The sequence below is a fragment of the Dermacentor variabilis genome, chromosome 4 (assembly GCF_050947875.1).
Source record: "Dermacentor variabilis isolate Ectoservices chromosome 4, ASM5094787v1, whole genome shotgun sequence".
NCBI lineage: Eukaryota > Metazoa > Arthropoda > Arachnida > Ixodida > Ixodidae > Dermacentor > Dermacentor variabilis.
This window is the reverse complement of record NC_134571.1, coordinates 223492218-223508079: the sequence shown is the minus strand read 5'-3', so window position 1 is coordinate 223508079 and position 15862 is coordinate 223492218. Positions and strand designations below refer to the sequence as shown.

The following is a 15862-nucleotide window of genomic DNA, read 5'->3' as shown; positions in this document are numbered from 1 at the left end:
TGCAGTAATAAAGTTCCTCCTCCTCCTCCGCCTCTAAGCATTTCAAGTTGATTCACGTGCCTCGGATACACCACAATGCAAGTGATGCATGCTCATATCACCAAATGGGCGGCAGCCCAGCGTCGGAGCGTAAACAAACTTAAATCTCGGAGGCCGCGTCCCTGGTTGCCGCCATATTACGGAAGTGGCCTGTGGCGAGAGCCAATAGGCGCGCAGCTCCGACGCCGCCCCCCCCCCCCTGGCGGCTACGGGATAGGAGCGGCTGCGGGGCCACACCGCGGCGCTGCTATTTCCTGCGGGCTGAGGTCCTTTTATGCGAAGCATATTACTAGAGCTCAACCCAGCTCCTCAGGCGCGGCGGTGTCGCCTTCAATACCACGTGACACCGTGACGTCACGACAGAGGAGAAACGGGGCTCCAACTCGCGCCGTCGCTCGCGGCGTCGCCTTCAAGGCTGACCACGTGACACCGTGACGTCACGACAGAGGAGAAACGGGGCTCCAACTCGCGCCGTCGCTCGCGGCGTCGCGGCGGTATATAAGCAGCTGCGCTTGCCTCTGCTGGACACTCACGAGGTGAGATGCCTCCTGGAGAGAGAGCTACTCGTTGGAATGAGAAGCGAAGGTTGCGGCGTGCTACAGAGACTGCATAGAGAAAGAAAGACTTTTTTTTCTTTCCCTATGGAGACTGTTTCTAGGTGGCTTTGCTACGGCGCAGCGACTACGCGCCCCGCATCGGACGCGGTGAGCGTCGAGCAACGCAGCGTTTGGCGCGACAACGAAATGTGCGCCTGAGCAAGCGCCGCACGCCTGAGCCGACGCCGACGACACCGGCTTTTCTGCGACACGAGCTCCTTAACGCTGTCGCGTTAAAATAAAGGCTAGTATGCTTCGCATCCTGGGCTTAACCTTAACTAAGCCACAGCCATTTTTACTTGGGGCGCCTGCTTCGAGGGTGCACGGAGTGCCGCCAATCTTCGCCCTCACTCTCGTGCGGCCAAGTCACGCGCTTGATAAATTTCAAGCGCGGCGTTCGGCTGGTTCGCAGGTGATGGTCAGTTGGAAAGAGGGTTCAGTGCGCGCCTGCCTTCCTCCCCGTGCCAGCTCGCGTTCGGCCGTTCCACTAAGCGCACGGAACGTATGCCTGGCAGTGTTCGGTTTAGTTGCACGTTTACGTGCGCCTCGTGCCCGTGTGTGCCGCGCTTCCCTGCTTGGCGTTTGAACGCAGGGCGCACGTGCATGCAGGCTGTCAACGAAGGACGCCGCGGCAAGGCATTGGCGCATAGGAGTAGCAAGCAAAGAGCCACCAATTTGTTGGTGTCAACGCCCGCCCTGACTAATGTTCCATTCTCGTTTAAGGTGGATCGCGTTAGTAGGCTCAGATTGCAGAAACCGTCCGAACCTGCTAGCCGTGCCCGGAAGCCGCACGCCACCGCCGTGCCAAGAAATGCGGCTTCCAAGAAAAGTGGAAGCGCCCTCCTGCGCAGGGACCATGGATCATCTGCGAAGCAGCCGAACGCCGCCCTTGAAATTTATCAAGCGCGTGACTTGGCCGCACGAGAGTGAGGGCGAAGATTGGCGTCACTCGGTGCACTCTCGAAGCAGGCGCCCTATGTGCCCGATGGAGATAGCAGCCCGCGGTGTGGCCCCGCAGCCGCTCCTGCGCCCGGAGCCGTGGGTCGCGTATTTTTGATTGCGACTGTACACCAAGTAATTCTACGCCTATTACATTGTGCAAAGCCTGGCCTTAATGCGCCTACCGCTACGATTCCGCAAGGCGATGTATAGCACAACAAGACAGTAGAGAGAACAAAGGCCGTAACAAGGATCATGGACACATAAATACCACCAGAAGCCAGGCAACATAAACACGCAGTCATTTTGCAGGAAGGCTGAGGAAGTTCCGGTCATGTGAAAGCACATGTCTGGTAACAAAAAAAACGCTCGTGTATAGTTATTAAGCTATCCAATCGTTCAGCATGTGCACAGACATGTTAATGTGCAACGTTTACTTAAGTACGGCTAGAGCGACCACACTACAAGCGCTCTGTGGGGTGTGGTCGCATGCAAATCTGAGTAAACCGTTTTTAGAATGTGTGATACAGCGCGAAGCGGGACAGGGGACTCAGTAACAAACGAGGACAAGCGCTTACTGCAAACTGAAATTAGAGAGGTAGAGCATCCGCCTAGCGTGCAAGATGACCGGGGTTCGAATCCCAGGGCCGCGCAATTTTCCACTGGATTAAAAAAAATCCGCGTTTTCATAAAATTGCATAAACAGGCCTGGAGTGCGGCCTTATCATGGTGACAAGAACCGGTAACGCATTCCCTCACCAAAGCAGGATTGGCCACCCTGGTGCAGTACTTGGCCACAACCTCCTATATGAATACAACATTCAAACCCCGGCCCTCAGTCCCCAGCAGCTGCGAAGAAACTGACCACGGCGGCGGTCAGACCTGTGACGCAGCAGAGGGTGCTAAGAATCTCTGGGTCCGGACAGGCCGCCATTGGAATCTGAACCTGGCAACGTTTAACGCAAGAACGTTATCTAGTGAGGCGAGTCTAGCAGTGCTATTGGAGGAATTAGCGGGCAGTAAATCGGATACGATGGGGCTCAGTGAGGTTAGGAGGACAAAAGAAGCATATACAGTGCTAAAAAGCGGGCACGTCCTGTGCTACCGGGGCTTAGCGGAGAGACGAGAACTAGGAGCCGGATTCCTGATTAATAAGGATACAGCTGGTAAGGAATTCTATTAACATTAACGAGAGGGTGGCAGGTCTTGGCAGAGCTTGACTATTATGTCGCTGCAAAGCTTTACACCAGCACCGATGTAGAATATTAGGCCACAGCAGTATCTGGTTAGACACAACGTCACCAACGTCACTACCCGCGTTGTTACTGATGTACGCCTCTCCGGTAACCCCGTATTCGGTAAAGAAGTTCGCTGACACACTCTTTAGTGCCTTAGTTACTCGTCAGAGGCGCTCTGCATCATATTCGATTGTGAACGTAATGCTTCATTGTTTTCATTCAGTTGACGCTTCGAAGCTTTCTCAAGGGCCGTTTTCAGTGTAGCAGGAGCACCTGTAATTGCAGCCATAACAGCAGCACCAAAAAACGCACAAAAGAAAGGAACACTAACAGACACATTGTCCGTGTCTGTCAGTGTTCCTTTTTCTGTGTGTTCTTTGGCGCTGCTTTTATGCCTGCAATAAGTGATCAACTTGCCCAAGAACTCGTTTTACTGAACCACCTGTAAACACGAAATTTTATGGGAGTTTGAAGGGGACAATGTTATACGCCCGACAGAGCGGGATGACAGGTTCCCTTTCATGAATCTTCATGCTGCTTGCTAGTTTCCGCAGAGCTAATTTGCCGTGTTTATGGGACCGCCCAACATTGACCGCTTTCTTTATCTTCAGCCTGTGCGATATCTACAAGAGGATTCACCGTGCCATGGGCATTCTCGAATTCTTTGTCACTCACGAGTGGACCTTCAGCGTGGGCAACCTTCGACTCCTCATGGCGAGCCTCGAAGGGCCTGATCGCGAGGTGAGCAAAACACGTTACCCTTCCTCGGAAGGGTCACCACTGCGGTGCTGGAAGATGGCGTGCCATTGGCACATGTGCGCAAGTAGTGGCAATGAGGCAGTCATTGCGAAACAGCTAAAACGATGGGACAAGTGAAAAACGCAGCACAGTGTTCCGCCCGTCCCGTCGTTTGCACTGTTTTGCCATAACGAACCAAATAGCCCAGCTCGGAGTCCTTGTGGCATTAGAGTTAATTTTCGTAATGGAATGCAATTAAATGACAGCAACATGTCATAAGCTTTCACCGTCGGAGCCCCACAAACTTTCAGCTGTTACAAATATGACTCGCGTGGGCTTGTGTCCGCCTTGGCGTCTTTCTTAAGCGCTACGTACTTCTTTCAGCATCCATCGCCTTACTCCTATCACTGCGTCGACGTCTCGTGTTCTGCAACCGCGTTATTTGGTGGTGGTTCATGGCGGCAGTATTGCGTAGTGCGGGAATGTAGGACAGAGGAGAGTGAAGAACGCTCTGTACTCTCCTCTGTCCTACGTTCGCGGACAACGCAATACCACCGCTACGAACTACGACCAACTCGGCCCAGCTTCTACCCTATTTGGTGTTACTATGTCACCACGGCTTGCGTATGGCGCAGTACATAAACATTGCACGAGGTTACACGTTGCATATGATGAAAACGAGAAGAATGCTTCTGAATGAAACTGCTTTCAGTTTTTTTCTTTGTGTGTGTGTGTGTGTGTGTGTGTGTGTGTGTGTGTGTGTGTGTGTGTGTGTGTGTGTGTGTGTGTGTGTGTGTGTGTGTGTGTGTGTGTGTGTGTGTGTGTGTGTGTGTGTGTGTGTGTGTGTGTGTGTGTTATGGCTAACCGTAGTCGAACGCGGACAGACCGCATTACCAGATGTACGTAGGGCGTTGTGTTAGTTCGAGGAGAGAAGTGATTCTACCGCACCGCACCTTGCTTAAACGTATGCGAGCCCTGAAAGTTAAGTCAGATGTTCAGCATCCATGTCATGTTACTATTCGCGACTTGTCCCTGCCGGGCTGTTCCGTAACCGCCCAGCCATCCAGCCTCCTCTGTACCTCCGGTTGGAAGCACTCGGAAAAAACAGGGGTCCCTATTTTGGAGAATGTCCTAATGGGTCTTACTCGGCTTCCACTGCTTTGGGAGTGACAGATTATCCAATGTGACATCTCTTTCTTAGAAATATCGAAACGAGCACCTGAGGCTCACATACAATCGCATTTTCTTGAACTTAAAGAGAAGTAATCCTTTGGTAAATTTTACACAGATGCTTCGAAGTACCCTGCTGGTGTTGCTTACGCAGCTCTCGGACCCTCGTTTTCAACATCTGGGGCACTAAACCCACACGCCAGTACCTTTACAGCGGAAGCCTACGCCATACTCTCGGCTGTTCAACACATAAGGTTCACAAATGTCGCTGAGACTATTGTCTTCAGAGACTCCTTAAGCGTTGTGGGAGCACTAATTAGTTCACGAAAACATACTCTGTTTTGAGATAACTATATAGCTTGTCGCGCTCCGCGTATATGTGCAACCAAGTGATTGTCTTACGCTGGTCGCCTGGCCTTAACGGTACAAAAGGCAACGTAGCATGCTGACGAAAACGCTACGTCAGTGAGTTTGACACAGATGGTCATGTCCCTCTTCCTGCCACAGACCTAAAGTCTTTTCTACGTCGTAAACTCAGGAACAATTGGCAATGAGAGTGGGATACACAACCACTCAATAAGCTATACATGATAAAACCAAAACTAACAGTATAAGTGAGAAAACAGCACGGCACAAGGACGTACTTGTTTGCCGATTAAGAATAGGACACACATATGGAACTCTCGTACCTCTTGGCTGGGGGGGGGGGGGGGGGGCGGGACATTTTCTGACTTGTAGTAAGTGCTGCAATAGTCTCACAGTCCTCCATGTTCTTATTCAACACCCTGAAATAGAGGCATAGAGGAAAAAGTATTTCCCCTCTACATATCGCGAAAATATGCTTCTTCACCCGACATTTTTTCTTAGCAATGAACCGCTTTTTAACCTGAAATTAGTCTTAGTTTCTAGCTCAGACACTCTGAAAATCATTTGGCCAGGCAATTTTTAAAACATGATACACAGCCCTTGTATTCAAGGGCTTTACCCGCCGTGGTTTCACAGTGGCTATGGTGTTGGGCTGCTGAGCACGAGGTCGCGGGATCGAATCCCGGCCACGGCGGCCGCATTTCGTTGGGGGCGAAATGCGAAAACACCCGTGTACTTAGATTTAGGTGCACGTTAAAGAACCCCAGGTGGTCCAAACTTCTGGAGTCCTCCACTACGGCGTGCCTCATAATCAGAAAGTGGTTTTGGCACGCAAAACCCCATAATTTTTTTAGTGGCTTTCTTGAAGCTCTGGTGTGGCTGTTATGTTTTGTAGCATTGTTTTTAACGAAACCCAATCGCCATAGCCCACATCACTACCCAGTGAGTGTCATTATTTTAATACCTGTAGATCTTGCACAATTTACAGTGACTGTTTTTAGGCCATTTTACAGCCATGTCACATCTACCATAATGAATTCAAAGTCCATGCCATCCGCAATTCATCGACAACATTGCCACTTGTCCTGGCGCTCTTTGGCCATACCTTGCCCTTGCGCCATAAAACACCAAACATCAGATGGATGCGAAAAGACTCACCATACAGTAAATTGTTTGATCTGAGGCGAGACAAGTTGGGGCGTAGGGTGCCTAAAAGCGAGGAATTCTTATTATGCGACGGGAAATTACTGAGGAGAAATTGCGACCTGCGCTTTCCCTTATCACGGTGCATCTTCCTGACCGCGACTGTCCTGCAGCGTAATCATTCGGAAAAGTCACCACTTGCATCGGTATCTTTCCCTCGAGACTCTAATAAATGCTTTGATCCCTCTTACATTTAACAGAAATGAATATTCTACCATTTTTATTCGTGAAATTTCGAATTGGATACGACTCGAACGGCATTTGCATTCGAAATTTCCAGCGTTCGCGCACCCATCAAATAAATGTCTGTAAGCACCGCTTTAGTTAAATAGCATTTAAATAATTCCTTCCCTAATCCTTGCCTCACACAGATTCAAGTAGGTGCATTGTATCTGCACAGTTTTTCCCAACGAGGGCATGTGCACTTGAGCGAGGGGGCGGAAATCAATGTGACGAACTGTAGGCACACGCTGCGAAGGAACGGTGCATATTTCAGACGACGCGCCAGTTGGCCTCTGTCACATGCTGCTTATGAGCGTGGGCGTTACTGCCTGTGGAAGGAGCTTCGAAGCTATAATTTGAGTCTCTGTTTTAGGCAAATTAGTACGCAGAGTTCTGAAACCTGTAGATTTGATGAACAGGCTCGGGTACTGGTGTCTTTCAATACAGTGTCAAACATGGCGCATCTTTTTATTGTATGGTTTAGGAGAAATCGCTTCAGGCACTCTAAAATGGAGTACAAGTTATTGTTATTTTTCCTTATTCTTTCTTTGCAATTCCAGACGTTCGACTTCGACATTCGCTCCATCGACTGGGTGGCTTACATGGAACAGTACATACTAGGTGTGCGTAGGTACGTGTTGAAAGAGGACCCTTCAACTATCCCAGCCGCTCGGAGAAACCTTATCAGGTGAGCAAGCACACCACTGAACGTGAGGCTGTGCAAACGGCTTTTCAGTCTTGAACGCGCTGTGAACTCGCGCTAAAATAAGCCGGCTTGGGGTATGCGAGCTTTAGGCGAGCGACAGGCGCTTCGAGGTATTCCTGCACGTCCCTTATTGCGTCGAAATTGTACGCCATGGGACGCTCTTTCTGCTCCTGGCGTGCTGCCAGCGCTAGCTCACGCGACATGCGACCAGCAGCAGAAGAGCAGCACGAAGCAGCCAGCTGCACCGCCATCGGTCGGAAAGCCGCTAAACAGCGTAGTGCAAACAAGACATCTAAGCGTGTTTATGGTTCCTCTAAACGGTTTTCAAAGCACCTCCTAAAGTAAATGATCTGAATAACTTGCTGTTGGGTTGCAGCACCATTGCACAAGAAAAAAAAACATCACATCATTTCTTTAGGGCAACGACCTTGAGGTCAGAAGGGCACTTTCTAGAAATGCACTCGTAGCTGCATTGCACGCACCAAGCATCACCTCCCACTCGTCTCGGCCCAACAAACGGTAGAGGGTTGTGTACAGGCTAAGGTGGCTCGGGCACTTTCTCGCAAGCCTAAAGAGCATGTCGACCCCCCTCTCCTTAACAGCCACAGTGAAGGAATCACACAGACAAAACCAACCTCCTGGACGGCCATGTGTAACACCGCCTCAGAACCGGCCCAAAGGTGAGCTTGCCAGAAAACTGCGCCGGCCACCCGAGCAGTCACTGGCTTCGCTTGCATGCTTCGCGCACTGCTCGGCGCCAACCAGCACAGCCGCCGCGTAAGCTAACAGCACGCGCTTCAGCAGCTTGGCATCGCCTGCTCGTGTAGTGGCATGCCTCAGAGACAACTTACTGCCCGCGCATGTTTATTCCCGACCTAAAAACACGTAACGCTAGAACATCACAGATATATGAAAACGCAATGACCCAGTGGTACTTTCAAAGATGCGATTTTACCACCTAACCTCGAAACAGATTGAGAATTTCCTCTGTCTGTGTCCGTAAGCGCGCTACATTTTGCGGAATACCGGGGTACTGTGGAAGGCAGTAGCAACGGTGGTAGCGACATATTGCGAGGCTGCCTACAACCTACAACGTGGTAAACCGTTTTTGTTTTAGGCAAGTTTTCTCGCGGAGCAATATTTAAACAGGCACTTAACGTTAACAATTATGTCACTGCCGACGCATCACAACAGCAGTTAAAGGAATATGGTGAATGACTGCAAAAACATGTCCTCTCTGGTTGGCATCACAATTTGGCGCCTCTAACGCGGCTGGTCACGCAAACAGCTCCGGGAACCCGGTATTTCAGCAAAGCGTGGTGCGTTCCCGGTGGTAAACGGGTCTTTGCTCCAGTGCCGGCACCTGCGTTCTGTCGATCCGTGAATGGGTGCGATAATATTCATTATTAAATAGTCATTGTTGTGTGCTTTTTGGTCGTGGCTCATTTTGCGCGGGCACAGCTGCTGTCTTCTCACGCCCTTCGATTCATTTTCAGGATCTACTACGTTGGAATGCTGGCACAGCTGCTCTTCGTCGCCGGCGTCATCCGACTTCTGGTGAAGCACACACGCACTTTCAATGACCTCTGGTGGAACCTTATCTCGAATGTTCTTCAACTGGCGGTGCGAATCTCCATGGCGATGCAGTCGATTTTGTCTCGTCACTAAACGTTCATATAGCACCAACGGCTGTACATTTTGTGCTGGCTCCCTATGCTGCTTTTATTTTGTAATAAAACTACCAAGAAATTTGTTCCCGATAGCGCCTTATGTCGTCACTAGCCCTTCAAGTTATTTTGCCATAGTCATGGCAAAATAACTGTTTTTTACGTTATTTTTTTTTGCTTTCATAAATACCAGGTGGCGAAGAGTTTGGAGCGGGGCGAAAAGCGAAAACACTCGTGTGCGTATATTTATGTGCACGTTAAAGAACTCCAGCCGGTCGGAATTTCCGGAGCTCCCACCAGAGAGTGCCTCATAATCACGTCGTTGAGTTGGCGCGTAAAACCGTATGGTTTAGTTTAATATTAACGAATGCACGTTGGTGTTCCCTTGTAAACACTGGTCTCAATGAGACACTTTAATTGCAATTTCATTTCATATCCTTGTTGTGAGCTGTGCACATCATTCCATTTTTTCATCCTATTCGTCTGGAGTAACATGCTTTCATTATCCATTAAATCTCTCTCTCTCTCCGAGCCGAAAAAACATGTTTGTTTTTTCTGTTCGAGCCTTGTTTCTCAAATTCCCCCGTATAACTGTTAAGATGCGTGAGCTCACAACCAATAAATACAACCACCGCGGAGCAGAATGCTGTGGTCCGAAACACAAGCTGATTGGCACATCGGCACATTGGGCTGCTGAGCACGAGGTCGCGGGATCGAATGCAGGCCACGGCGGCCGCATTTCGATGGGGGAGAAATGCGAAAACACCCGTGTACTTAGATTTAGGTGCACGTTAAAGAACCCCAGGTGGTCGAAATTTCCGGAGTCATCCACTACGGCGTGCCTCATTATCAGAAAGTTTTGGCACGTAAAACCCCATAATTTAATTTTTTTTAATTGACACAATGCTGTCAACTCTAGGCAGTGTTCGCCATATCTACGGAATTCAGGCGTTAAGGGAAATAGGGAACACTGACCAATTCTAGGCAAATTTCACGCTAGTGCACTGAAACGGTGAAACTCTTGGCGGGACGGTGTGTTGATTCCAGTCGCGACTAATTACCTTTACATTGCATGCGAACTATGACTTCTGATCGCAAAGCAGGGCAGTGAACACATCTCGTCATGGAAACGAAATGTTACGGATGCCTTAGGCTTTGATAAGTACGACTCAAGAGTGCGCGTGCGCATACTGAAACTTACTGAGACCTGTCCATAGGCAAAGCAACTTTGGCTAGGGTCCTGAGCGAGTTTTGCTTTTGAGGAAAGTTGCAATTTAACAACGCATCTTCGTGCTTAGCTGAAAATGACGAGTAAGGGTGGTGCTGCTACGTCAGTACAAATACAACACAGAATGAATCAGACAGAAAAAACGCTGCTAAAAAAAAGGCCCTGACGAAGAAAACTCATCAGTCAAAACACCAGCGATGTTCCTTGTTCGACAACTGCTTATTACGTCGGCACAAGGCATTAAAAATATTCACTACTTTACATTGGTGTCACAAAGTAGCGAACTGTTCCAAGAGGTGCGTTCTGCAGGGGAGAGGTTCCCATTTTCCTCACACTTCGAATAGGGTTCCGTGCAATCTTGGTACTTTGGTCTTGGTGTGAAACAACTTTGGGCAGCAACAAAGTATATGCGGGCTGACGTCTTCAATGAATGTAGCTTCAAGCAGGACGCTGTTATTTTAGCACACCAACTTGCACTGCGACATAGTTTTAGCGTGCTTCCAGCGACTTCACTACATAAATATTTTAGAACGTGCACAAAAATGATAACATTTGCAGTCTTCGCACGCCACACCGAAATATATACACCATCGTGAAAGACAACACATTTCGCGAAGTCTAGGGAAATCTAGGGAATGCTTTTAGCGAAGTTAGGTGAAAACTGGCTTCATAGGTTGGCAGCACTGTCCAAGCATTTGAGGAACGGTTAGTGTACCGCTGTGAAAGCACTGTAAACACTAAAATTTGCTTCCCGCAGGGCATGAGAAAATAAGATGGCGAAACACTCCAGCAAACAAATGTTGCAACCTCTTGCGTTCCGGTGGTGCAGCGCCTTCGGGTGTGCGCGCCGCCTGCCCATCGAGCGCGGCGCGGTATAAGGGACGGCGACCACTTGTGCACTGGGAAAGCACTTATTGAGGTTGTAACTAACACTTCGAGCAGGCCAGCTACGGCTCTTCAGCTACGAATCTTCATCACTCGGTAAAGATCTGTAAAGAGGGGTTTCCGACTTACCAGCTGGGGTACGGACAGCCGCAGCGACTGCCACGGCAGAAACGACGCTGGCTACGGCGGCAGAGCTTTCCGCACACATCGCTTGCTGGTGACCAACCAGGCAGTGTCGGAGGGATATCACGTGACGCTGATAGCACTTGAGATTCCCATGCGCCGCCCGCGAAAGGAAAGCTTTTTTCCGAACATACGCTGGCGCGAGTGCGACAGTCATGGGACGCGAGGATTACACAACGTTCAGTGATCAAACGCAGCCGTCGTTTAGCTTGTTTCGTGAGCACTGCTCTCGTGTTCGGTACAACGTCGATGAACTTTTCTGCATTTTGCATGAGAATCTGCCTTTTGAACATTCTATAGTTTTCCCCAAAGTATAGATCCTTAGGAGCATTACCGTTTAACTCCAAATCAGTTACTGACTTATTTTTCCCTAGTGGAAACATTAGTGCTAATTGCAGTTGTGACTCAATATCCGGCATACCCGACCCCCAGGAAGTATTGCCTACACTATCTGACGTTTCTCTAACTCAAAGGCCCAAAGTGTCTACCCTCTGTGACTGTTCTCGTGTAGACAATGTATCAATTTTAGACCAGCTGTCATTTAGTTTTGATGCTTTCTTCCACAGTGATGAAGATGCGCACAAACTTTGGAACCATTTTAGAAGTCTCATAAATGAATGCATTGACCGTTTCGTTCCAAGCAGAACAAAATAAAGAAAAAAAATAACCCCTGGATTTCACGGGAAACTGTGCAACTAAAACGGAGATTAAGAACATAAAAGAGAAAGCAGTCATGCTTCCCCATACTACCACATAACGAAAAGATTTCAGCTATTTCTTCTCCAGTTAAATACCACAGTGATCTGTAAAAACAGCGTTATTTATAATTACCATTACCAAACCATATTTTGGCATCACGAGATGAATTTTGGCTGTTAATCTCACCGAAATGTAAAACATATTGTCGCGATACAACGTGGACAGAAGACAGGGAGACGTTCTTCAAGAAAAGCAGGACAACCTGATGATGATCATGATGATGATGAGTTTGGCGCTTGCCCACTCACGGGGATTGGCCAAGAGTCGGGCAGACTTTGCTTATGTGTTCAGAAAATGTAAGTAAAATCGATAAATTTGTTACATAAATTTAAGCGAGGAAAAATCAAAACGGTTCAGTAGACTGTCATGCTATGAAGAGGAAAAAAATTATCTATAATATATAAATGAGGCAATAGAGGAGGAATGAAAAGAATAATACTGGCATCAATGAAATCGGTTTGGTTCAATAATAGATTTTTCTAAGGCGAAGCACACATTCCTCTGTGAGTGCCCAAGCACAGACGCTCCGAAAGACAGCAGTACCGGAGTGTTCAATGGCAGGCCGAGCTCTCGCACTGTTATTTCTAATGTCATTTTCCTCTTAGAGGAGAAACGCCGGCATTACAGTAAGTAGTGCTCAATCGTCTCTAATGCGTTACAAAAATGGCACAATGGGGATATTGCCAGACCAGATCGGTGCATGTAAAAATTTAGAGATGGGACTCGACCACGTAGTCTCGTTAATGTGACTTCCGTTTGTCTTGTTTTACAAAATTTCCTGCTCCAAGGGACCTACACCTCCAATTGTAAGAGGTGTAGTTCCAAGGATGATTTAAGGTTTGATTGTGATGTTAAAAGGATGAATCTTCTGAACCTGGCGGACGTGATAAAACCCATCGTTGGAAGAAGGGGAAGCACCGGGCCGCTGATAGAAGCCTTGGCCAAGCTGTCTGCCACCTCATTCATAAATATGCCTTTGTGCCCAGGTACACATATTAATCGTAAACTTCTCAACTGACTTGGAGCCAGTGAGTACAAAGTTTTCAATATGTGTGACTCGCCGGGGGCAGTAAGTGAGGTGCACAGCGACAAAGAATCTGTGACAGAGAACCTGTTCAAAAACAAACGGAACAGAGGCACGTCTTCTTCGTCCTCGCCCAATCTCAGCCACCCACTAGACGGAGTCCGTTAATGACCCCATCGTCGTTGTCTTCTGCGTAGAATACACGCGTCATTTGTCCCTCCCTAAAAGAGCATCGTCCCGATGCTAAACCAGAAATGTCACTCGCGGAAGTAAGTGTCTCTCGCATAGTTATTCGCTCACATACGGCTTCATGCGGACAACGTGCACAAGTTCAGGACGGTGCGTGCGGCGCCGCGTAGAATTGGGACTATCGGGGATGACCTCGTAGGTGACATCACTGAGTCGCCGCAATACCCGATATGGTCCATAGTATCGCCTTAACAGTTTCTCGGAGAGGCCTCGTTTCCGTACGGGTGTCCAAACCCATACTCTGTCATAGGTAACTATTCTACGGTGAGGATCGTAGCGGCCTGCATCGTAGTCTTGCTGCTGGCACATCCGCAAGCGCGCGAGCTGCCGAGCTTCTTCTGCGCGTTGCGTAAACACATCGGCGTCCCTATGAGTGTCGTCAAAGTCGTGTGGAAATATTGCATCCAACATCATTCGTACATCCCGTCAGTGAACAAGGGTGAACGGAGTCACGCGCGTTGTCTCTTGCTTCGCCGTGTTGTATGCAAAGGCGATATACGGTAGGATGTCGTCCCAATTTTCCTGTTCAACATCCACGTACATGGAGAGCATGTCTTCAATTGTTTTGTTTAGGCGTTCTGTTAATCCGTTGGTTTGTGTATGGTAGGCGGTTGACTTCCGTTGAGCCGTCCCACTTAGCAGCAAGACGTGATCTAAAGGTGCAGCCGTGAATGCGATTCCTCGGTCTGTTATTACGACGGTTGGTGCGCCGTGTCGCAACACAACATGCTCAATGAAAAAGCGCGCCACTTCGGCTGCTGTGCTTCTCTGGATTGCCTTTGTTTCAGCGTAACGTGTGAGGTAGTCGGTTGCTACGATAACAAAGCGATTCCCTGCAGTAGAAGTGGGAAGTGGGCCCAATATTTGGTCGTATTCCGATTTGGTCGTGTGGTCTTCGAGGAACCTGGACGTAGGAGGCGACTTGCACCTCTGGCAGTCGAGGCAAGTGCGAACGTGATATTTCGCGATGGTGGTAAGTCTCGGCCAGTAGTACCTCTGCTGCATTCTGGCCAACGTTCGCGTGTAGCCTAAGTGACCAGAAGTCACCTCGTTGTGACAGGCTTCAAGTACTTCCGTACGAAGAGCTGCAGGAATGACGAGTAGATAGGGGGACCCGGTCGAAGAAAAGTTTCGTTTGTAAAGTACTTTCGCCCGCAAACAAACGACAACAGTCGTCTTGCGAAAACTCTAGGCGGTTTCGCAGATCTGTCCTTTAAGTAATTCATGAGTTCAAGCAACTCAGGGTCGTCCCGTTGTTGTTGCGCGATGGTGGATGTGTCCAAACACAAAGAAATGCCGGGTCTTCTTCGGGCGGAGCAGAAGACTCTATCGGCGATCGAGACCGGCAGTCAGCATCCGTATGTCGTTTCCCCGACTTGTACTCGACAGTCATGCCAAACTCTTGCAACCATAGGCTTCAACGCACCAGTCGTCCCGAAGGCTCTTTAAGGTTGGTCAACCAACAGTGAATGGTGGTCGCTGATAACTGTGAAGTAGCGGCCATACAAATACGGGCGAAATTTCATATGCACCCATACTACGGCGAGGCATTCTTTCTCAGTCGTGGAGTAATTAGCCTCTGCGCGTGAGAGTGTTCTACTTGCATACGCAAGTACTCTTTCTGTGCCCTCCTGCTGCTGCACAAGAACAGCTCCCAAGCCAACATTGCTTGCATCAGTGTGGAGCAATGTAGGAGTGGTCTCACCAAAGTGAGCAAGCACTGGAGGTGTCTGGAGACGTTCCCGCGAGTCGTTGAATGCACCTTGCTCTTCGTCGCCCCATACAAAAGCAACGTCGCCTCTCGTCAGGCGAGTTAACGGCGACGCAATATGAGCAAGGTCTGCAATAAACCGCCGGTGATCATAGAGGCCGAGGAAGCGCCTGACAGCTTTTTTATCGGATGGTACGGGAAACTGTGCGATGGCGGCAATTTTTTCGGGATCAGGGCGGACACCTGCGTGGCTGACGACGTGACCAAGAAACTGTAGTTCCGCAAACCCAAAGTGGCACTTCGGCTTCAGGGTGAGGCCGGCGGACCGGATGGACTGCAGAACCGCTTGAAGCCGTTGGAGGTGTTCTTCAAAAGTTGCGGAGAACACGATGACGTCGTCCAGGTGCACTAAGCAGGTTTTCCACTTCAGACCCGAAAGCACAGTATCCATGAGGCGTTGGAATGTATAGCAGGGGCAGAGCACCAGCCGAAAGGCAAGAATTTAAATTCGTATAGGCCGTCTGGCGTCACAAAATCAGTTTTTCCACGGTCTCTTTCATCTACTTCGATTTGTGAATATCCGCTTTTTAAGTCCATTGAAGAGAAGTAACGCGCGTGACGAAGCCTGTCGAGTGAATCATCTATACGGGAAAGCGGGTACACGTCTTTCTTTGTCGCCTGATTTAGTTTTCGGTAGTGCATACAGAAACGCAAGCTGCCGTCCTTTTTCTTTTATTAGAACTACAGGAGATGCCCAGTGACTCGTTCATGGTTGGATCACGTCGTCTGTAAGCATTTTTGTCACTTGTTGTATTGCTTCACGTTCTCTGGGAGCAAAAGATAAGGATTTTGGCGATAAGGAGAGGGGAAAAAAACATTTCTGTGAAAAGATACACTTATACATAGAATTATATAATGGACCAATACAAATACAGTACA

At 49.0% G+C, this 15862-nt stretch overlaps 1 protein-coding gene across 4 annotated transcripts in view; it reads left to right on the top strand.

Moving 5' to 3' along the window:
- The window catches only part of LOC142580129 (putative fatty acyl-CoA reductase CG5065), a 182656-nt gene extending 173679 nt beyond the window's left edge, over positions 1-8977 (top strand). For 3 of the 4 annotated variants that reach the window (XM_075690947.1, XM_075690950.1, XM_075690948.1), the window contains exons 10-13: positions 3424-3553; positions 7072-7199; positions 7820-7897; positions 8714-8977. In XM_075690947.1, coding sequence (XP_075547062.1) covers positions 3424-3553; positions 7072-7199; positions 7820-7897; positions 8714-8885 — 508 coding nt within the window. In that variant the 3' untranslated portion in view covers positions 8886-8977. The remainder of the gene's footprint in view (positions 1-3423; positions 3554-7071; positions 7200-7819; positions 7898-8713) is intronic. The other variant, XM_075690949.1, reaches the window with a different exon arrangement.
- The last annotated feature ends 6885 nt before the right edge of the window (positions 8978-15862 follow it).